This window comes from Bombina bombina, chromosome 2 (genome assembly GCF_027579735.1).
Source record: "Bombina bombina isolate aBomBom1 chromosome 2, aBomBom1.pri, whole genome shotgun sequence".
Lineage (NCBI taxonomy): Eukaryota > Metazoa > Chordata > Amphibia > Anura > Bombinatoridae > Bombina > Bombina bombina.
In genome coordinates, this window is record NC_069500.1 from 1,221,714,059 (window position 1) to 1,221,736,998 (window position 22,940).

The following is a 22,940-nucleotide window of genomic DNA, read 5'->3' on the forward strand; positions in this document are numbered from 1 at the left end:
CCATAAGTCCTTTCTGGGGTCGACCATAGGAAACAATTTTTTAAATATGGGGGGAGGGACGAAAGGAATACCAGGCCTTTCCCATTCTTTATTAACAATGTCCGCCACCCGCTTGGGTATAGGAAAAGCTTCTGGGAGCCCCGGCACCTCTAGGAACTTGTCCATTTTACATAGTTTCTCTGGGATGACCAACTTGTCACAATCATCCAGAGTGGATAATACCTCCTTAAGCAGAATGCGGAGATGTTCCAACTTAAATTTAAATGCAATCACATCAGGTTCAGCTTGTTGAGAAATGTTCCCTGAATCAGTAATTTCTCCCTCAGACAAAACCTCCCTGGCCCCATCAGACTGAGTTAGGGGCCCTTCAGAAATATTAATATCAGCGTCGTCATGCTCTTCAGTATCTAAAACAGAGCAGTCGCGCTTACGCTGATAAGTGTTCATTTTGGCTAAAATGTTTTTGACAGAATTATCCATTACAGCCGTTAATTGTTGCATAGTAAGGAGTATTGGCGCGCTAGATGTACTAGGGGCCTCCTGAGTGGGCAAGACTCGTGTAGACGAAGGAGGGAATGATGCAGTACCATGCTTACTCCCCTCACTTGAGGAATCATCTTGGGCATCATTGTCATTGTCACATAAATCACATTTATTTAAATGAATAGGAATTCTGGCTTCCCCACATTCAGAACACAGTCTATCTGGTAGTTCAGACATGTTAAACAGGCATAAACTTGATAACAAGTACAAAAAACGTTTTAAAATTAAACCGTTACTGTCACTTTAAATTTTAAACTGAACACACTTTATTACTGCAAATGCGAAAAAACATGAAGGAATTGTTCAAAATTTACCAAATTTTCACCACAGTGTCTTAACGCCTTAAAAGTATTGCACACCAAATTTGGAAGCTTTAACCCTTAAAATAACGGAACCGGAGCCGTTTTGAACTTTAACCCCTTTACAGTCCCTGGTATCTGCTTTGCTGAGACCCAACCAAGCCCCAAGGGGAATACGATACCAAATGACGCCTTCAGAAAGTCTTTTCTAAGTATCAGAGCTCCTCTCACATGCGACTGCATGCCATGCCTCTCAAAAACAAGTGCGCAACACCGGCGCGAAAATGAGGCTCTGCCTATGCTTTGGGAAAGCCCCTAAAGAATAAGGTGTCTAAAACAGTGCCTGCCGATATTATTATATCAAAATACCCAGATAAAATGATTCCTCAAGGCTAAATATGTGTTAATAATCAATCGATTTAGCCCAAAAAAAGTCTACAGTCTTAATAAGCCCTTTTTGAAGCCCTTATTTACAATCGTAATAAACATGGCTTACCGGATCCCAGAGGGAAAATGACAGCTTCCAGCATTACATCGTCTTGTTAGAATGTGTCATACCTCAAGCAGCAAGAGACTGCTCACTGTTCCCCCAACTGAAGTTAATTGCTCTCAACAGTCCTGTGTGGAACAGCCATGGATTTTAGTGACGGTTGCTAAAATCATTTTCCTCATACAAACAGAAATCTTCATCTCTTTTCTGTTTCTGAGTAAATAGTACATACCAGCACTATTTCAAAATAACAAACTCTTGATTGAATAATAAAAACTACAGTTAAACACTAAAAAACTCTAAGCCATCTCCGTGGAGATGTTGCCTGTACAACGGCAAAGAGAATGACTGGGGTAGGCGGAGCCTAGGAGGGATCATGTGACCAGCTTTGCTGGGCTCTTTGCCATTTCCTGTTGGGGAAGAGAATATCCCACAAGTAAGGATGACGCCGTGGACCGGACACACCTATGTTGGAGAAAGAAAGAGAGGTAGCGGAAGCTTTTTGACCTCTCCTCTGCCCAGAGCAAATGACAAACAGAGAAGACGTTTGTCGGAATTCCTTAGTTGCCTGCAAGTAAAATTTTAGAGCCCGGACTACATCCAGGTTGTGCAGTAGACGTTCCTTCTTTGAAGAAGGATTTGGGCATAAAGAAGGAACAACAATCTCTTGATTGATATTCCTGTTGGTAACTACCTTAGGTAAGAACCCAGGTTTAGTACGCAGGACTACCTTATCCGAATGAAAAATCAAATAAGGAGAATCACAATGTAAGGCTGATAATTCAGAGACTCTTTGAGCCGAGGAAATAGCCATTAAAAATAGAACTTTCCAAGATAACAACTTTATATCAATGGAATGAAGGGGTTCAAACGGAACGCCCTGTAAAACATTAAGAACAAGGTTTAAACTCCATGGTGGAGCAACAGTTTTAAACACAGGCTTAATCCTGGCCAAAGCCTGACAAAAAGTCTGGACGTCAGGAACTTCTGACAGACGTTTGTGTAACAGAATGGACAGAGCTGAGATCTGTCCCTTTAATGAACTAGCAGATAAACCCTTTTCTAAACCTTCTTGTAGAAAAGACAATATCCTAGGAATCCTAACCTTACTCCAAGAGTAACCTTTGGATTCACACCAATGTAGGTATTTACGCCATATCTTATGGTAAATCTTTCTGGTAACAGGTTTCCTAGCCTGTATTAAGGTACTAATAACTGACTCAGAAAACCCACGTCTTGATAAAAATAGAATTTATGTTTACCTGATAAATTACTTTCTCCAACGGTGTGTCCGGTCCACGGCGTCATCCTTACTTGTGGGATATTCTCTTCCCCAACAGGAAATGGCAAAGAGCCCAGCAAAGCTGGTCACATGATCCCTCCTAGGCTCCGCCTACCCCAGTCATTCGACCGACGTTAAGGAGGAATATTTGCATAGGAGAAACCATATGGTACCGTGGTGACTGTAGTTAAAGAAAATAAATTATCAGACCTGATTAAAAAAACCAGGGCGGGCCGTGGACCGGACACACCGTTGGAGAAAGTAATTTATCAGGTAAACATAAATTCTGTTTTCTCCAACATAGGTGTGTCCGGTCCACGGCGTCATCCTTACTTGTGGGAACCAATACCAAAGCTTTAGGACACGGATGAAGGGAGGGAGCAAATCAGGTCACCTAAATGGAAGGCACCACGGCTTGCAAAACCTTTCTCCCAAAAATAGCCTCAGAAGAAGCAAAAGTATCAAACTTGTAAAATTTGGTAAAAGTGTGCAGTGAAGACCAAGTCGCTGCCCTACATATCTGATCAACAGAAGCCTCGTTCTTGAAGGCCCATGTGGAAGCCACAGCCCTAGTGGAATGAGCTGTGATTCTTTCGGGAGGCTGCCGTCCGGCAGTCTCGTAAGCCAATCTGATGATGCTTTTAATCCAAAAAGAGAGAGAGAGGTAGAAGTTGCTTTTTGACCTCTCCTTTTACCGGAATAAACAACAAACAAGGAAGATGTTTGTCTAAAATCCTTTGTAGCATCTAAATAGAATTTTAGAGCGCGAACAACATCCAAATTGTGCAACAAACGTTCCTTCTTTGAAACTGGTTTCGGACACAGAGAAGGTACGATAATCTCCTGGTTAATGTTTTTGTTAGAAACAACTTTTGGAAGAAAACCAGGTTTAGTACGTAAAACCACCTTATCTGCATGGAACACCAGATAAGGAGGAGAACACTGCAGAGCAGATAATTCTGAAACTCTTCTAGCAGAAGAAATTGCAACTAAAAACAAAACTTTCCAAGATAATAACTTAATATCAACGGAATGCAAGGGTTCAAACGGAACCCCCTGAAGAACTGAAAGAACTAAATTGAGACTCCAAGGAGGAGTCAAAGGTTTGTAAACAGGCTTAATTCTAACCAGAGCCTGAACAAAGGCTTGAACATCTGGCACAGCGGCCAGCTTTTTGTGAAGTAACACAGACAAGGCAGAAATCTGTCCCTTCAGGGAACTTGCAGATAATCCTTTTTCCAATCCTTCTTGAAGGAAGGATAGAATCCTAGGAATCTTAACCTTGTCCCAAGGGAATCCTTTAGATTCACACCAACAGATATATTTTTTCCAAATTTTGTGGTAAATCTTTCTAGTTACAGGCTTTCTGGCCTGAACAAGAGTATCGATAACAGAATCTGAGAATCCTCGCTTCGATAAGATCAAGCGTTCAATCTCCAAGCAGTCAGCTGGAGTGAAACCAGATTCGGATGTTCGAACGGACCCTGAACAAGAAGGTCTCGTCTCAAAGGTAGCTTCCAAGGAGGAGCCGATGACATATTCACCAGATCTGCGTACCAAGTCCTGCGTGGCCACGCAGGAGCTATCAAGATCACCGACGCCCTCTCCTGATTGATCCTGGCTACCAGCCTGGGGATGAGAGGAAACGGCGGGAACACATAAGCTAGTTTGAAGGTCCAAGGTGCTACTAGTGCATCCACTAGAGCCGCCTTGGGATCCCTGGATCTGGACCCGTAGCAAGGAACTTTGAAGTTCTGACGAGAGGCCATCAGATCCATGTCTGGAATGCCCCACAGCTGAGTGACTTGGGCAAAGATTTCCGGATGGAGTTCCCACTCCCCCGGATGCAATGTCTGACGACTCAGAAAATCCGCTTCCCAATTTTCCACTCCTGGGATGTGGATAGCAGACAGGTGGCAGGAGTGAGACTCCGCCCATAGAATGATTTTGGTCACTTCTTCCATCGCCAGGGAACTCCTTGTTCCCCCCTGATGGTTGATGTACGCAACAGTTGTCATGTTGTCTGATTGAAACCGTATGAACTTGGCCCTCGCTAGCTGAGGCCAAGCCTTGAGAGCATTGAATATCGCTCTCAGTTCCAGAATATTTATCGGTAGAAGAGATTCTTCCCGAGACCAAAGACCCTGAGCTTTCAGGGAACCCCAGACCGCGCCCCAGCCCATCAGACTGGCGTCGGTCGTGACAATGACCCACTCTGGTCTGCGGAATGTCATCCCTCGTGACAGGTTGTCCAGGGACAGCCACCAACGGAGTGAGTCTCTGGTCCTCTGATTTACTTGTATCTTCGGAGACAAGTCTGTATAGTCCCCATTCCACTGACTGAGCATGCACAGTTGTAATGGTCTTAGATGAATGCGTGCAAAAGGAACTATGTCCATTGCCGCTACCATCAACCCGATCACTTCCATGCACTGAGCTATGGAAGGAAGAGGAACGGAATGGAGTATCCGACAAGAGTCTAGAAGTTTTGTTTTTCTGGCCTCTGTCAGAAAAATCCTCATTTCTAAGGAGTCTATTATTGTTCCCAAGAAGGGAACCCTTGTTGACGGAGATAGAGAACTCTTTTCCACGTTCACTTTCCATCCGTGAGATCTGAGAAAGGCCAGGACAATGTCCGTGTGAGCCTTTGCTTGAGGAAGGGACGACGCTTGAATCAGAATGTCGTCCAAGTAAGGTACTACTGCAATGCCCCTTGGTCTTAGCACAGCTAGAAGGGACCCTAGTACCTTTGTGAAAATCCTTGGAGCAGTGGCTAATCCGAAAGGAAGCGCCACGAACTGGTAATGTTTGTCCAGGAATGCGAACCTCAGGAACCGATGATGTTCCTTGTGGATAGGAATATGTAGATACGCATCCTTTAAATCCACCGTGGTCATGAATTGACCTTCCTGGATGGAAGGAAGAATAGTTCGAATGGTTTCCATCTTGAACAATGGAACCTTGAGAAACTTGTTTAAGATCTTGAGATCTAAGATTGGTCTGAACGTTCCCTCTTTTTTGGGAACTATAAACAGATTGGAGTAGAACCCCATCCCTTGTTCTCTTAATGGAACGGGATGAATCACTCCCATTTTTAACAGGTCTTCTACACAATGTAAGAATGCCTGTCTTTTTATGTGGTCTGAAGACAACTGAGACCTGTGGAACCTCCCCCTTGGGGGAAGTCCCTTGAATTCCAGAAGATAACCTTGGGAGACTATTTCTAGCGCCCAAGGATCCAGAACATCTCTTGCCCAAGCCTGAGCGAAGAGAGAGAGTCTGCCCCCCACCAGATCCGGTCCCGGATCGGGGGCCAACATTTCATGCTGTCTTGGTAGCAGTGGCAGGTTTCTTGGCCTGCTTTCCCTTGTTCCAGCCTTGCATTGGTCTCCAAGCTGGCTTGGCTTGAGAAGTATTACCCTCTTGCTTAGAGGACGTAGCACTTTGGGCTGGTCCGTTTCTACGAAAGGGACGAAAATTAGGTTTATTTTTTGCCTTGAAAGGCCGATCCTGAGGAAGGGCGTGGCCCTTACCCCCAGTGATATCCGAGATAATCTCTTTCAAGTCAGGGCCAAACAGCGTTTTCCCCTTGAAAGGAATGTTAAGTAACTTGTTCTTGGAAGACGCATCAGCCGACCAAGATTTCAACCAAAGCGCTCTGCGCGCCACAATAGCAAACCCAGAATTCTTAGCCGCTAACCTAGCCAATTGCAAAGTGGCGTCTAGGGTGAAAGAATTAGCCAATTTGAGAGCATTGATTCTGTCCATAATCTCCTCATAAGGAGGAGAATCACTGTCGACCGCCTTTATCAGCTCATCGAACCAGAAACATGCGGCTGTAGCGACAGGGACAATGCATGAAATTGGTTGTAGAAGGTAACCCTGCTGAACAAACATCTTTTTAAGCAAACCTTCTAATTTTTTATCCATAGGATCTTTGAAAGCACAACTATCCTCTATGGGTATAGTGGTGCGTTTGTTTAAAGTGGAAACCGCTCCCTCGACCTTGGGGACTGTCTGCCATAAGTCCTTTCTGGGGTCGACCATAGGAAACAATTTTTTAAATATGGGGGGAGGGACGAAAGGAATACCGGGCCTTTCCCATTCTTTATTAACAATGTCCGCCACCCGCTTGGGTATAGGAAAAGCTTCTGGGAGCCCCGGCACCTCTAGGAACTTGTCCATTTTACATAGTTTCTCTGGGATGACCAACTTGTCACAATCATCCAGAGTGGATAATACCTCCTTAAGCAGAATGCGGAGATGTTCCAACTTAAATTTAAATGCAATCACATCAGGTTCAGCTTGTTGAGAAATGTTCCCTGAATCAGTAATTTCTCCCTCAGACAAAACCTCCCTGGCCCCATCAGACTGAGTTAGGGGCCCTTCAGAAATATTAATATCAGCGTCGTCATGCTCTTCAGTATCTAAAACAGAGCAGTCGCGCTTACGCTGATAAGTGTTCATTTTGGCTAAAATGTTTTTGACAGAATTATCCATTACAGCCGTTAATTGTTGCATAGTAAGGAGTATTGGCGCGCTAGATGTACTAGGGGCCTCCTGAGTGGGCAAGACTCGTGTAGACGAAGGAGGGAAATGATGCAGTACCATGCTTACTCCCCTCACTTGAGGAATCATCTTGGGCATCATTGTCATTGTCACATAAATCACATTTATTTAAATGAATAGGAATTCTGGCTTCCCCACATTCAGAACACAGTCTATCTGGTAGTTCAGACATGTTAAACAGGCATAAACTTGATAACAAGTACAAAAAACGTTTTAAAATAAAACCGTTACTGTCACTTTAAATTTTAAACTGAACACACTTTATTACTGCAAATGCGAAAAAACATGAAGGAATTGTTCAAAATTTACCAAATTTTCACCACAGTGTCTTAAAGCCTTAAAAGTATTGCACACCAAATTTGGAAGCTTTAACCCTTAAAATAACGGAACCGGAGCCGTTTTGAACTTTAACCCCTTACAGTCCCTGGTATCTGCTTTGCTGAGACCCAACCAAGCCCCAAGGGGAATACGATACCAAATGACGCCTTCAGAAAGTCTTTTCTAAGTATCAGAGCTCCTCTCACATGCGACTGCATGCCATGCCTCTCAAAAACAAGTGCGCAACACCGGCGCGAAAATGAGGCTCTGCCTATGCTTTGGGAAAGCCCCTAAAGAATAAGGTGTCTAAAACAGTGCCTGCCGATATTATTATATCAAAATACCCAGATAAAATGATTCCTCAAGGCTAAATATGTGTTAATAATCAATCGATTTAGCCCAAAAAAAGTCTACAGTCTTAATAAGCCCTTTTTGAAGCCCTTATTTACAATCGTAATAAACATGGCTTACCGGATCCCAGAGGGAAAATGACAGCTTCCAGCATTACATCGTCTTGTTAGAATGTGTCATACCTCAAGCAGCAAGAGACTGCTCACTGTTCCCCCAACTGAAGTTAATTGCTCTCAACAGTCCTGTGTGGAACAGCCATGGATTTTAGTGACGGTTGCTAAAATCATTTTCCTCATACAAACAGAAATCTTCATCTCTTTTCTGTTTCTGAGTAAATAGTACATACCAGCACTATTTCAAAATAACAAACTCTTGATTGAATAATAAAAACTACAGTTAAACACTAAAAAACTCTAAGCCATCTCCGTGGAGATGTTGCCTGTACAACGGCAAAGAGAATGACTGGGGTAGGCGGAGCCTAGGAGGGATCATGTGACCAGCTTTGCTGGGCTCTTTGCCATTTCCTGTTGGGGAAGAGAATATCCCACAAGTAAGGATGACGCCGTGGACCGGACACACCTATGTTGGAGAAATCAAGTGTTCAATTTCCAAGCAGTCAGCTTCAGAGAAGTTAGATTTTGATGTTTGAAGGGACCCTGTATCAGAAGGTCCTGTTTCAGAGGTAGAGACCAAGGCGGACAGGATGACATGTCCACCAGGTCTGCATACCAAGTCCTGCGTGGCCACGCAGGTGCTATTAGAATCACTGATGCTCTCTCTTGTTTGATTCTGGCTATCAATCGAGGAAGCAACGGGAAGGGTGGAAACACGTAAGCCATCCTGAAGTCCCAAGGTGCTGTCAGAGCATCTATCAGGACTGCTCCTGGATCCCTGGATCTGGACCCGTAACGAGGAAGCTTGGCGTTCTGTCGAGACGCCATGAGATCTATCTCTGGTTTGCCCCAACGTCGAAGTATTTGGGCAAAGACCTCCGGATGAAGTTCCCACTCCCCCGGATGAAGATTGCTGACAGGTGGCAAGAGTGAGACTCTGCCCAGCGAATTATCTTTGATACTTCCATCATAGCTAGGGAGCTTCTTGTCCCTCCCTGATGGTTGATGTAAGCTACAGTCGTGATGTTGTCCGACTGAAACCTGATGAACCCCCGAGTTGTCAACTGGGGCCAAGCCAGGAGGGCATTGAGAACTGCTCTCAATTCCAGAATGTTTATTGGCAGGAGACTCTCCTCCTGACTCCATAGTCCCTGAGCCTTCAGGGAATTCCAGACGGCACCCCAACCTAGAAGGCTGGCGTCTGTTGTTACAATTGTCCAGTCTGGTCTGCTGAATGGCATCCCCCTGGACAGGTGTGGCCGAGAAAGCCACCATAGAAGAGAATTTCTGGTCTCTTGATCCAGATTCAGAGAAGGGGATAAGTCTGAGTAATCCCCATTCCACTGACCTAGCATGCACAGTTGCAGTGGTCTGAGGTGTAAGCGTGCAAAGGGTACTATGTCCATTGCTGCTACCATTAAGCCGATTACCTCCATACATTGAGCCACTGACGGGTGTTGAATGGAATGAAGAGTGCGGCAAGCACTTTGAAGTCTTGATAGCCTGTCCTCTGTCAGGTAAATCTTCATTTCTACAGAATCTATAAGAGTCCCCAGGAAGGGAACTCTTGTGAGTGGAACGAGTGAACTTTTCTTTTCGTTCACCTTCCATCCATGTGACCTTAGAAATGCCAGCACTAACTCTGTATGAGATTTGGCAGTTTGAAAGCTTGAAGCTTGTATCAGAATGTCGTCTAGGTATGGAGCTACCGAGATTCCCCGCGGTCTTAGTACCGCCAGAAGAGCACCCAGAACCTTTGTGAAGATTCTTGGCGCTGTAGCCAATCCGAATGGAAGAGCCACAAACTGGTAATGCCTGTCTAGGAAGGCAAACCTTAGGTACCGGTAATGATCTTTGTGAATCGGTATGTGCAGGTAAGCATCTTTTAAATCTACAGTGGTCATGTACTGACCCTCTTGGATCATAGGTAAAATTGTCCGAATAGTCTCCATCTTGAACGATGGAACTCTTAGGAATTTGTTTAGGATCTTTAAGTCCAGGATTGGTCTGAAAGTTCCCTCTTTTTTGGGAACCACAAACAGATTTGAGTAAAACCCCTGTCCCTGTTCCGATCGTGGAACTGGATGGATTACTCCCATTAACAAGAGCTCTTGTACGCAGCGTAGAAAAGCCTCTTTCTTTGTCTGGATTGTTGACAATCTTGACAGATGAAATCTCTCTCTTGGAGGAGAGTATTTGAAGTCCAGAAGGTATCCCTGAGATATTATCTCTAGCGCCCAGGGATCCTGAACATCTCTTGCCCAAGCCTGGGCGAAGAGAGAAAGTCTGCCCCCCACTAGATCCGATCCCGGATCGGGGGCCCTCAATTCATGCTGTTTTGGGGGCAGCAGCAGGTTTCCTAGTCTGCTTGCCCTTGTTCCAGGACTGGTTAGGTTTCCAGCCTTGTCTGTAGCGAGCAACAGCTCCTTCCTGTTTTGGTGCAGAGGAAGTTTATGCTGCTCCTGCTTTGAAATTACGAAAGGAACGAAAATTAGACTGTCTAGTCTTGGCTTTGGCTTTGTCCTGAGGCAGGGCATGGCCTTTACCTCCTGTAATGTCAGCGATAATCTCTTTCAACCCGGGCCCGAATAAGGTCTGCCCTTTGAAAGGTATATTAAGCAATTTAGACTTAGAAATAACATCAGCTGACCAGGATTTTAGCCACAGCGCCCTGCGTGCCTGAATGGCGAATCCTGAATTCTTCGCCGTAAGTTTAGTAAGATGTACTACGGCCTCCGAAATGAATGAATTAGCTAGTTTAAGGACTCTAAGCCTGTCCGTAATGTCGTCCAGAGTAGCTGAACCAATGTTCTCTTCCAGAGACTCAATCCAGAATGCCGCTGCAGCCGTGATCGGCGCAATGCATGCAAGGGGTTGCAATATAAAACCTTGTTGAACAAACATTTTCTTAAGGTAACCCTCTAACTTTTTATCCATTGGATCTGAAAAAGCACAGCTATCCTCCACCGGGATAGTGGTACGCTTAGCTAAAGTAGAAACTGCTCCCTCCACCTTAGGGACCGTTTGCCATAAGTCCCTTGTCTATTGGAAACATTTTTCTAAATATCGGAGGGGGTGAGAACGGCACACCGGGTCTATCCCACTCCTTAGTAACAATTTCAGTAAGTCTCTTAGGTATAGGAAAAACCTCAGTACTCGTCGGTACCGCAAAATATTTATCCAACCTACACATTTTCTCTGGTATTGCAACTGTGTTACAATCATTCAGAGCCGCTAAAACCTCCCCTAGTAATACACGGAGGTTTTCCAGTTTAAATTTAAAATTTGAAATATCTGAATCCAGTCTGTTTGGATCAGAACCGTCACCCACAGAATGAAGTTCTCCGTCCTCATGTTCTGCCACCTGTGACGCAGTGTCTGACATGGCCCTAATATTATCAGCGCACTCTGTTCTCACCCCAGAGTGATCACGCTTACCTCTTAGTTCTGGTAATTTAGCCAAAACTTCAGTCATAACAGTAGCCATATCCTGTAATGTGATTTGTAATGGCCGCCCAGCTGTACTCGGCGCTACAATATCACGCACCTCCCTCTGAGCGGGAGATGTAGGTACTGACACGTGAGGCGAGTTAGTCGGCATAACTCTCCCCTCGTTGTTTGGTGAAATTTGTTCAATTTGTACAGATTGATTTTTATTTAAAGTAGCATCAATACAGTTAGTACATAAATTTCTATTGGGTTCCACTTTGGCATTGCAACAAATGACACAGGTATCATCCTCTGAATCAGACATGTTTAACACACTAGCAAATAAACTTGCAACTTGGAATACAATTCAAATAGAATAATATTAAAACGTACTGTGCCTTTAAGAAGCACAGAAGATCTATGACAGTTAAAAATTAATAAATTGAAACAGTTATAGCCTCAATCCTTGGAAACAACACAACTTTAGCAAAGGTTTAATCCCATTAGCAAAGATAACAATTTCTGAAAGCAGGAAACAAATTACAGAATAAAAGTTTTTATCTCAGTCAAACTATAATTCTCACAGCTCTGCTGAGAGAAATTACCTCCCTCAAAATAAGTTTTGAAGACCCCTGAGCTCTGTAATGAACCGGATCATGCAGGGAATACAATGAGTTGCTGACTGAAATATTTGATGCATAGTAAAAGCGCCCCTCCCCCACACACACAGCAGTGAGGGAGAACAGAAACTGACAGAAAAAACAGATTTAAGCAACTGCCAAGTGGAAAAATAGTGCCCAAACATTTATTCACTCAGTACCTCAGTAAATGAAAACGATTTTACATTCCAGCAAAAACGTTAAACATAATCTCTAGTTATTAAACAGCTTTATGTATTTCTTACAGTGTAATTCTAGTGAAGTACCATTCCCCAGAATACTGAAGTGTAAAGTATACATACATGACATTATATCGGTATGGCAGGATTTTCTCATCAATTCCATTGTCAGAAAATAAAAACTGCTACATACCTCTATGCAGATTCATCTGCCCGCTGTCCCCTGATCTGAAGTTTACCTCACTCCTCAGATGGCCGAGAACAGCAATATGATCTTAACTACTCCGGCTAAAATCATAGCAAAACTCTGGTAGATTCTTCCTCAAACTCTGCCAGAGAGGTAATAACACACTCCGGTGCTATTTTAAAATAACAAACTTTTGATTGAAGATATAAAACTAAGTATAATCACCATAGTCCTCTCACATGACCTATCTAGTTGCTGGGTGCAAGAGAATGACTGGGAGTGACGTAGAGGGGAGGAGCTATATGCAGCTCTGCTGGGTGAATCCTCTTGCACTTCCTGTAGGGGAGCAGTTAATATCCCAGAAGTAATGATGACCCGTGGACTGATCACACTTAACAGAAGAAAAAAAAATTCTCTCACAAATTAAATAATATGGTAAGAACACACCCAAGGAGTCTTCTAAAACGCTACATTACTTATTCTCAAAAGTGGAGCTGAAATATTAATCTAAACCAACTATTTTTCTATTCAGGGTTATCAGTATTAATTAGCAATATTTAATAACTATTGTTACAAGGAAACAGGCAATCAACTAAGGCTTTCACGATGTTACCTTCTGGAAGATTTGTGCCGGGTCGACTCTTCTTTCTCTCTGTGCCTTCGTTCCCTGTGTCGTTCCTCCTTTTCTCTGCTCACTCGTTCTCGGTGACGATCATAGCCCCTCTCTGCATACTCTTTATATCTGTAACGCTCCTCTTCACTGTGGAAACAGTATATTATCAAAGCTAAAAGGTTGTTTCTTAGATTTTTTAATATAGTTTAAACAGGTATTAAAATAAACCAAAAACATATGGTATATTTATTAACTTTGCTAACCTAAATACATGCACTCACTTCATAGAAGGTTTTTTTTTTTTTTTTCCTGCTTAAGTCTTTACATAAGTAGCATTCATCAAAGAAGACTGGCCCCTTCTATGGGGTGGCAGACAGACGCTTAAAGCCTCAGTCCCTCAACTAGCACTCTCGAATACAGTAGGCAGATAGAAACTCAAAACCCTAGCTTTTTCTTTTCCTGCCTAATACTATTTGTATGTTAATGCTGCATTAGTCATTTAGTGTTTTCAACTTAATCTACAAGGGGATGACAGTTTTTTGTTCAACCCAAAACTCAAGTATGATATTTCTGTTCCGCCACTCTGTTTCCAAAATGAAGGTTAAAACACTCCTGACTTCCTAAAATGCCCACTGCCACCAATGAATAAGCAGCAGCTCCTTTACAAAGGGGATTCTTACCAAGCACTACTTTGGACTGAGTGGAAACTGATTACATTTTTATCATAGCTTATCCTAGCATTCGCCAACTGTTTTATAAAACAATAATAAAAACACAAAACAAACCAAAAAAAATAAAAAATACACAAACACAGCTAACTATGCAGAAATGTTTTATCTAGAAGAAAACACAAATGGAGAACTTCTCATCAAAATCTGCCCTCAGCAGATAGTTCTAGTGCTTCAGAAAAGTGTGCTCGCTCTCAAACGGTTTTGCATTGGCCTTCAATGGAGATATCGGCTTCAGGACAACTCCTATGTGAGGAATAAAGTCTGACCCCCTGGAAACTAAAAGGCCCAGAGGTAGACATATCTAAGCCTATTAGACCAAAAATCATTAGGATAACTCCTATGTAAGAAATAAAATTTGATATGCTATAGGAATTAGAGAGCCCAGTGGAAGCCCTGTACTTAAAGGGACAGTCAACACCAGAATTTGTGTTGTTTTAAAAAGATAGATAATCCCTTAATTACCCATGCCCCAGTTTTGCATAACCAACACAGTTATAATAATACATGTGTTACCTCTCTAATTACCTTGTATCTCAGCCTCTCCAGACTACCCCCTTATTTCAGTTCTTTTGACAGACTTGCATTTTAGCCAATCAGTGCTCACTCCTTGGTAAATTCACGTGCACGAGCTCAATGTTATCTATATGAAAAACATGAACTAATGCCCTCTAGTGGTAAAAAACGGTCATAATACATTTAGATTAGAGGCAGCCTTCTAGGTCTAAGAAATTAGCATATGAACCTCCTAGGTTTAGTTTTCAACTAAGAATACCAAGAGAACAAAGCAAAATTGGTGATAAAAGTAAATTGGAAAGTTATTTAAAATGACATGCCCTATTTGAATCATGAAAGTTTTTTTGGACTTGACTGTCCCTTTAAAGGGACACTAAACCCCAAATTTTTCTTTCATGATTCAGAAAGAGAATACAAATTTAAACAACAATCCAATTTACTTCTATTATTTATTTTGCTTAATTTTTCAGATATCCTCAGTTGAAGAAAAAGCAATGCACATGGGAGAGCCAATCACATGAGGCTTCTAAGTGCAGCAACCAATCAACAGCTATTGAGCCTATCTAGATATGCTTTTCAGAAAAGAATATCAAGAGAATAAAACAAATTAGATAATAGAAGTAAATTAGAAAGTTGTTTAAAATTGCATGCTCTTTCTATATCATGAAAGAAAAAAAAAATGGATTTCATGTCCCTTTAATCCTTTTAGACATTGGATGCTTGGATTTGTATACTTATTTGCAGAGCAAGAGAGAGTCAGGAACATTACACCTGCAGCAGCTGTACCCTATTAACGCCTGCAACGTTGGTTTAAAAAGCATTTGAAGGAATAGAGCTGCAGAGATGGAAAACCTCAAGGCATGGCACGGATTTAACTGGAGCAAAACAGGAAGGATTGTTAACAGATATGGCAGAGAAACTTATGCTCCCAATTACTGTAAAGAAAATGCTGTCCCTAGTGGGTCTTAATTAGTGTCTTGGTGAAGAAAACCCCATGAAGATACCAAACTGAGGTCCAAGAGTGTCCATCTTGTTTAGGCTGCAGGCAAGTTATAACTCTCACTACCGTACTTCAGTCAGGCAGTTAACAGGACTAATGCTGGAAGTATGGTGAAGGTAAATATAGGCAGAGCCAAAAAGTTCAGAAGATATCTGTGTAGATACTACCGTCTCTAAGTTGCACATGGATGTTAGTGCGTGTAGTTATTTATAATAAACCATGATTTAATATTAATCTTAACACCTAGGCCTACAAAATTTCTAAAAAAAGTTTGACAAAATACCCACTATGATTAAATTCCTATCGAGAGCTCTACGGATTAGAGGTTCAGTTTTCTGTAATTGTTGAATCTGAAGTAAGAATGCTTGATCTACTTAAATGTTTCAGTGAATTTAGTTCGCAAATGTTCTTGATGTGAAACATGCGTCACGTAATTCTGATTCCAAGCACAATCCAGCTCAAGTAATGGTTAGCCACGTTTGAGAACACTAAGTAAAATACAACAAACATATGTTTCTTAACCATATTGCAACCCTCAGTGATTGCAGATTTGACATTCGTAAATACCAAACGTATCAAACAAATCCTTGTCACAGTTATGACCTTGATAATTCATTCTACCAACACACATTTAAACAATAGATATCTGTATAGTAAAATCGATATCATGTGGTAGATCACTATGGCGTAATGTACATAATTACAACTGTCATACTGCTATTATTTTAAAGATGCTTCCATAGAAATGAACTTGTGTTATTACTTGGGAACTGCCACATTGCCTAAGCTGCTCAACCACTATTTATAATAGCAGATGTCCCTGTTTTCAAGATAAAATCATATGGGATATAGGCCAATGTTGCCTTTGCACAGATTTTTAGTAGGTAGGGGTAGTTAGTTGGGAGGGGGAAGAATAACTATGTACATAGGTACTGTATTACATTTCCTGAATGACAGATAAAGAAGGCAGAAAAAGAAGAGATCCTACTTTGACATGCAGATTTTAAGACCAATTAGCAAGTGACACGATCTTCACAGAAAGCCATCACCTGACTATCACTAGGGCAACTAACGTTATATGGGGAGGGGTTGAGGGAAGGTATAATTGAACAATTAAAAAAAAAGGCACACAATCCCCTCCGACATTTAACTTGAAGAATTTTAACCTGGAAAAGTTACATCTCACAAATTAATTTAAATTCATGAAACTGAAGCTTCATATAAAAAAAAAAACATTTTAAATTGAATAAGGCCACTTTGTGTTTTTAATGCTTCTTCTTTTCACAGATTTACCCGGCTTCAAAAACAAAAATGTCTAACCAAACGCAACTCTGTCCACTGTAGTTCACATATGTTGAGCAAGCTGCCCACAGGTGCTGAAGATCAGCCTACTCCCTGTGAGTTATCGTGGAAACAATATATTGCTGATTTCTAGCAAAGTGTGTTGCGATTACTACATTCACAGGTTGGCTCTAGGGCACTGATGGGGATGAGAAATGTGCCAATCATACTGTGGAACAACTCCCTCCGCTGGTCCCCTAATACAAAATCTTACTGCTACAGTATTTATTTTAATTTAAAAAACATAATTTATGTAAGAATTTACCTGATAAATTCATTTCTTTCATATTGGCAAGAGTCCATGAGCTACTAACGTATGGGATATACAATCCTACCAGGAGGGGCAAAGTTTCCCAAACCTCCAAATGCCTATAAATACACCCCTCATCACACCTACAATTCAGTTTAACGAATAGCCAGGTAGTGGGGTGATAAAGAAAGGAGTAAAAAGCATCAACAAAGGAATTTGGAAATAATTGCGCTTTATACAAAAAAATCATAATCATCATAAAAAAAGGGTGGGCCTCATGGACTCTTGCCAATATGAAAGAAATTAATTTATCAGGTAAATTCTTACATAAAATATGTTTTCTTTCATGTAATTGGCAAGAGTCCATGAGCTAGTGACGTATGGGATATCAATACCCAAGATGTGGAACTCCACGCAAGAGTCACTAGAGAGGGAGGGATAAAAATAAACAACAGCCATATTCCGCTGAAAAAATAATCCACAACCCAAAATATAAGTTTATTCTTTAAATGACAAGAAAAATGTAAAACATCAGCAGAAGAATCAAACTGAAACAGCTGCCTGAAGAACTTTTCTACCAAAAACTGCTTCTGAAGAAGCAAATACATCAAAATGGTAGAATTTAGTAAATGTATGTAAAGAAGACCAAGTTGCTGTTCTGCAAATTTGATCAACTGAAGCTTCACTCTTAAAAGCCCATGAAGTGGAGACTGATCTAGTAGAATGAGCTGTAATTCTCTGAGGTGGGGCCTGACCCGACTCCAAATAAGCTTGAAGAATCAAAATCTTTAACAAAGAAGCCAAGGAAATAGAAGAAGCCTTCTGACCTTTCCTAGGACCAGAAAATATAATGAATAGACTAGAAGTCTTCCTGAAATCTTTAGTAGCTTCCACATAATATTTCAAAGCTCTTACCACATCCAAAGAATGTAAGGATCTTTCCAAAGAATTCTTAGGATTAGGACACAAGGAAGGGACAACAATTTCTCTACTAATGTTGTTAATTCACAACTTTAGGTAAAAATTTAAATGAAGTCCGCAAAACCGCCTTATCCTGATGAAAAATCAGAAAAGGAGATTCACAAGAAAGAGCAGATAGCTCAGAAACTCTTCTAGCAGAAGAGATGGCCAAAAGGAACAACACTTTCCAAGAAAGTAGTTTAATGTCCAAAGAATGCATAGGCTCAAATGGAGGAGCCTGTAACGCTTTCAAAACCAAATTAAGACTCCAAGGAGGAGAAACTGATTTAATGACAGGCTTAATAAGAACTAAAGCCTGTACAAAACAGTAAAAATCAGGAAGTTTAGCAATCTTTCTGTGAAATAAAACAGAAAGAGCAGAGATTTGTCCCTTCAAGGAACTTGCAGACAAACCCTTATCCAAACCATCCTGAAGAAACTGTAAAATTCTAGGGATTCTAAAAGAATGCCAAGAGAATTATTGAGAAGAACACCATGAAATGTAGGTCTTCCAAACTCGATAATAAATCTTTCTAGAGACAGATTTACGAGCTTGTAACATAGTATTAATCACTGAGTCAAAGAAACCTCTATGACTTAGTACTAAGCGTTCAATTTCCATACCTTCAAATTTAATGATTTGAGATCCTGATGGAAAAATGGACCTTGAGACAGTAGGTCCAGCCTTAACGGAAGTGGCCAAGGTTGGCAACTGGACATCCGAACAAGATCCGCATACCAAAACCTGTGTGGCCATGCTGGAGCCAACAGCAACACAAACGATTGTTCCATAATGATTTTGGATATCACTCTTGGAAGAAGAACTAGAGGCGGGAAAATGTAAGCAGGATGATAACACCAAGGAAGTGTCAGCGCATCCACTGCTTCCGCCTGAACATCCCTGGACCTGGACAGGTATCTGGGAAGTTTCTTGTTTAGATGAGAGGCCATGAGATCCATCTTTGGAAGACCCCACATCTGAACAATCTGAGAAAACACATCTGGATGGAGAGACCACTCCCCTGGATGTAAAGTCTGACGGCTGAGATAATCCGCCTCCCAATTGTCTAAACCTGGGATATGCACAGCAGAGATTAGACAGGAGTGGGATTCCGCCCAAGCAAGTATCCGAGATACTTCTTTCATAGCTTGAGGACTTTGAGTTCCACCCTGATGATTGACATATGCCACAGTTGTGATATTGTCTGTCTGAAAGCAAATTAACGGTTCTCTCTTCAACAGAGGCCAAAACTGAAGAGCTGAGAAATGCACAGAGTTCTAAAATATTGATTGGTAATCTCGTCTCTTGAGATTTCCAAACCCCTTGTGCTGTCAGAGATCCCCAAACAGCTCCCCAAACTGAAAGACTTGCGTCTTTAGTGATCACAGTCCAGGTTGGCCGAACAAAGGAAGCCCCTTGAACTAAACGCTGGTTATTTAACCACCACGTCAGAGAGAGTCGAACATTGGGATTTAAGGATATTAACTGTGATATATTTGTATAATCCCTGCACTATTGATTCAGCATACAAAGCTGGAGAGGTCTCATGAGAAAACGAGCAAAAGGAATCGCGTCCGATGCTGCAGTCATGAGGCCTAAAACTTCCATGCACATAGCCACTGAAGGGAATAACTGAGACTAAAATTGGTTGCAGCTTGTCGGCACCTTCAAACGTCTCTTGTCTGTTAGAGACAGAGTCATGGACACTGAATCTATCTGGATTCTGGAAACCTAAAAAGGTGACCCTTGTCTGAGGAATCAAGAAACTTTTTGGTAAATTGATCCTCCAACCATGTTTTGGAAGAAACAACACTAGTTGATTTGTGTGAGATTCTGCAAAACGTAAAGACTGAGCTAGTACCAAGATATCGTCCAAATAAGGAAACACCGCAATACCCTGCTCTCTGATTACAGAGAGTAGGGCACCTAGAACCTTTGAAAAGATTCTTGGAGCTGTTACTAGGCCAAATGGAAGAGCAACAAATCGGTAATGCTTGTCTAGAAAAGAGAGTCTCAGGAACTGATAATGTTCAGGATGAATCAGAATATGAAGGTATGCATCCTGCAAGTCTATTGTAGACATATAATGTCCTTGCTGAACAAAAAGTAAATTTATGCTTACCTGATAAATTAATTTCTTCTACAATACGACAAGTCCACGGATTTCATCCTTACTTGTGGGATATTAACCTCCTGCTAACAGGAAGTGGCAAAGAGCACCACAGCAGAGGTGTATATATAGCTCCTCCCTTCCCTCCACCTTCAGTCATTCGACCGAAGTTAGGAAAAGAAAGGAAAAGCCAAAGGTGCAGAGGTGACTGAAGTTTATAAAAAATATAATATAATCTAAATCTGTCTGGAAATGACAGGGAGGGCCGTGGACTCCTCGTATCGTAGAAGAAATTAATTTATCAGGTAAGCATAAATTTACTTTTCTTCTACAAGATACGATGAGTCCACGGATTTCATCCTTACTTGTGGGATACAATACCAAAGCTACAGGACACGGATGAAACAGGAGGGACAAGACAGAAACCTAAACGGAAGGAACCACTGCTTGAAGAACCTTTCTCCCAAAAATAGCCTAGAAGCAGCAAAAGTTGGAAAAAGTATGAAGAGATGACCAAGTCGCAGCCTTGCAAATCTGTTCAACAGAAGCATCGTTTTTAAAAGCCCATGTGGAAGCCACAGCCCTAGTAGAATGAGCCTTAATTCTTTCAGGAGGCTGCTGTCCAGCAGTCTCCTATGCCAGACGGATGATACTCTTCAGCCAAAAAGAAAGAGGTAGCCGTAGCTTTCTGACCCCTACGCTTTCCAGAAAAAACAATGAATAATGAAGATGATTGACGGAAATCCTTAGTCGCCTGCAAGTAAAACTTCAAGGCACGGACGACGTCCAAGTTATGTAACAGACGCTCCTTCTTAGAAGAAGGATTAGGACACAAGGAAGGAACAACAATTTCCTCATTAATATTCTTATTTGAAACAACCTTAGGAAGGAATCCAGGTTTGGTACGTAAAACCACCTTATCAGGATGGGGCGGAGCCTGGCCGTGCAGGAGAATGGCCGTGTTTGTGTAGTGCTCCTGAGCTACAAAACTGGCCAAATGCTCTCAAAGCCCACAAAGTGACCCAATACTAATGAATAGTTGAACTCAAGGACCAAGGGACTAGCTGTAACTTAAACCGGACCTTGAATAGCGCTACCAGAGGGGCCGTTGAGCAAGGAAAACGAGAGTGCGCGGAATTGCTGCTGAAAAGGCCCGCTGTGTCTTCTTGCTTGGTGCGGCAGAGGAGTGCCCAGTGCCTGAGTTACCCCGGAGTAGTGAGTTTCCTGCAGGGAGAACTCATATGCCACACTGTGTTCCAGGAGACGGACCGCAACCTAACACCTTTTACTGCAGGACACAGGAACAGCCGCGAGAGGCAGAGCAGAGCGCTTTCACCCCCGGTACTCGGAACTCCCCAAGGGCCAATTTGTCCGGCCTGGAGATAGGACCCAGAGCCATCGCATCTTAACGTCAGCCCAGATGGAAGATACACTTACCGGATTCACATGGCTGGGTGCCGTAAAAAAGGGAGCTCCGGTCCTGTCTTTAAAAGCGGAGGTAAGCTGAGGCAACATAATGGCTATAGGGACGCACCGGGAGCTGTTTAAAAAAAAAAAAAAAAAAAAAAAAAAAAAAGGGCTGAGGGGAAAGGGCTAGATGCCATAAAGGTGTACTTTATAAATACCAAAAGCCCAAATCCAGCATTAACACATTGTGAGGCCAATCCCATCAGGAAACTACACAGATCCCTAGACTCAGTCCTAAACGAAAAGGTGACGCAGCTATAAAAAGAAAATTTCTCACATCTGTGTTTTCAGCACGATCACACTTGCAGAGACAATACATTTTTTATTACCAATCAGCCTCCTGATAGGGATTTACACTTGTAAAGTGGATTGTTCTGTACTTGGTTCCCCTTTGTGGCCAGTATTTAAAATCATTGTACCAGACTTTGAAATTAGGACCATTGTCACCCTTTGGCCCTTGTTTTATCTATTGCACACTGTATTGCTCCACAAGCGAATTACAATATCCTTACAGAAAGTGCTGCTATGGCCCAGAAAAAACAGACAGGAGCTGAAAAAGGCACAAAGACTAGGAACATGAATTATTACATAAAACCAACTGAGACACAGTCGGCTTAAGATGGTTTGTCACAGGGGGCCTCTGGTGACAGTGACTCAGGGCATACTACCTCATCCCCATTGCAGTATGTTACCAAAGAGGACCTGAAGTTTCTCTCATCCAAAGAGGACATAAAAGAAATAGCTGCGGACATTAAGAATTTATTCAGTGAATTGAGGAGAGATATGTCTGAGCTCTCACAGAGGGTTACAGTTGTTGAAGGTTCACAAACCTCTTTGCAACAGCAGTTAAAAGAGACTTCTTCCCAGACACAGCAGAACACAAATATTATCCAGAGTCTTCTAGATAGAAGACTTGGATAACCGCAGCAGGCGGAATAATTTAAGAGTGAGGGGAATTCCCGAAACAATTAACCCTGCCGCTTTACAGGGTTACCTGCAAGATCTCTTCCGAACGGTAAAGGGCACCCCGATGTCACCTGAGGTGGTTATAGAGAGGGCGCACAGGGCACTTTGCCCTAAACCATCACAGAAGGCTCCCCCAAGAGATGTTATTCTTAAGATATTGAATTACAAGGATAAGGAGGAAATACTCCGTTGCAGCAGAAACAACCAGTTCAGCACGCAGGGATTACCCTGCAAATTTTCTCAGATTTGTGTCCTGCTACTCTGCAGAAGCGCAGAGATCTCCGCTTCTTGACGTCTGTTTTACAGGAAAATAAGATTCCCTACAGATGGGGATTCCCCACCTGCTTGGTGGCTTCCAATGGAGACAAGTCAGCGGTCTTCCGCTCCCTGCTGGATCTTGATGAGTTTTGTTCAGTGCTGGGTATCACAGTACCACACCCGGCCAGCTTGATCAACCCGTCCCTGGACACTGCAGGGACCTCCGGCCCGATCTGACCAGGGGGGTAAGATGCCAAAACTGCTCTCTCTGGTATGGGTATTTAAAAAGAGGTCATACCCGAACTAATAAC

At 42.2% G+C, this 22,940-nt stretch overlaps 1 protein-coding gene across 4 annotated transcripts in view; it reads right to left on the reverse strand.

The window, feature by feature from the left end:
• Positions 1–22,940, reverse strand: part of FIP1L1 (factor interacting with PAPOLA and CPSF1) — a 259,017-nt gene that overhangs the window by 13,173 nt on the left and 222,904 nt on the right. For all 4 annotated transcript variants that reach the window (XM_053703970.1, XM_053703971.1, XM_053703969.1 and 1 more), the window contains exon 16: positions 13,033–13,179. In XM_053703970.1, the coding sequence (XP_053559945.1) occupies positions 13,033–13,179 (147 nt within the window). The remainder of the gene's footprint in view (positions 1–13,032; positions 13,180–22,940) is intronic.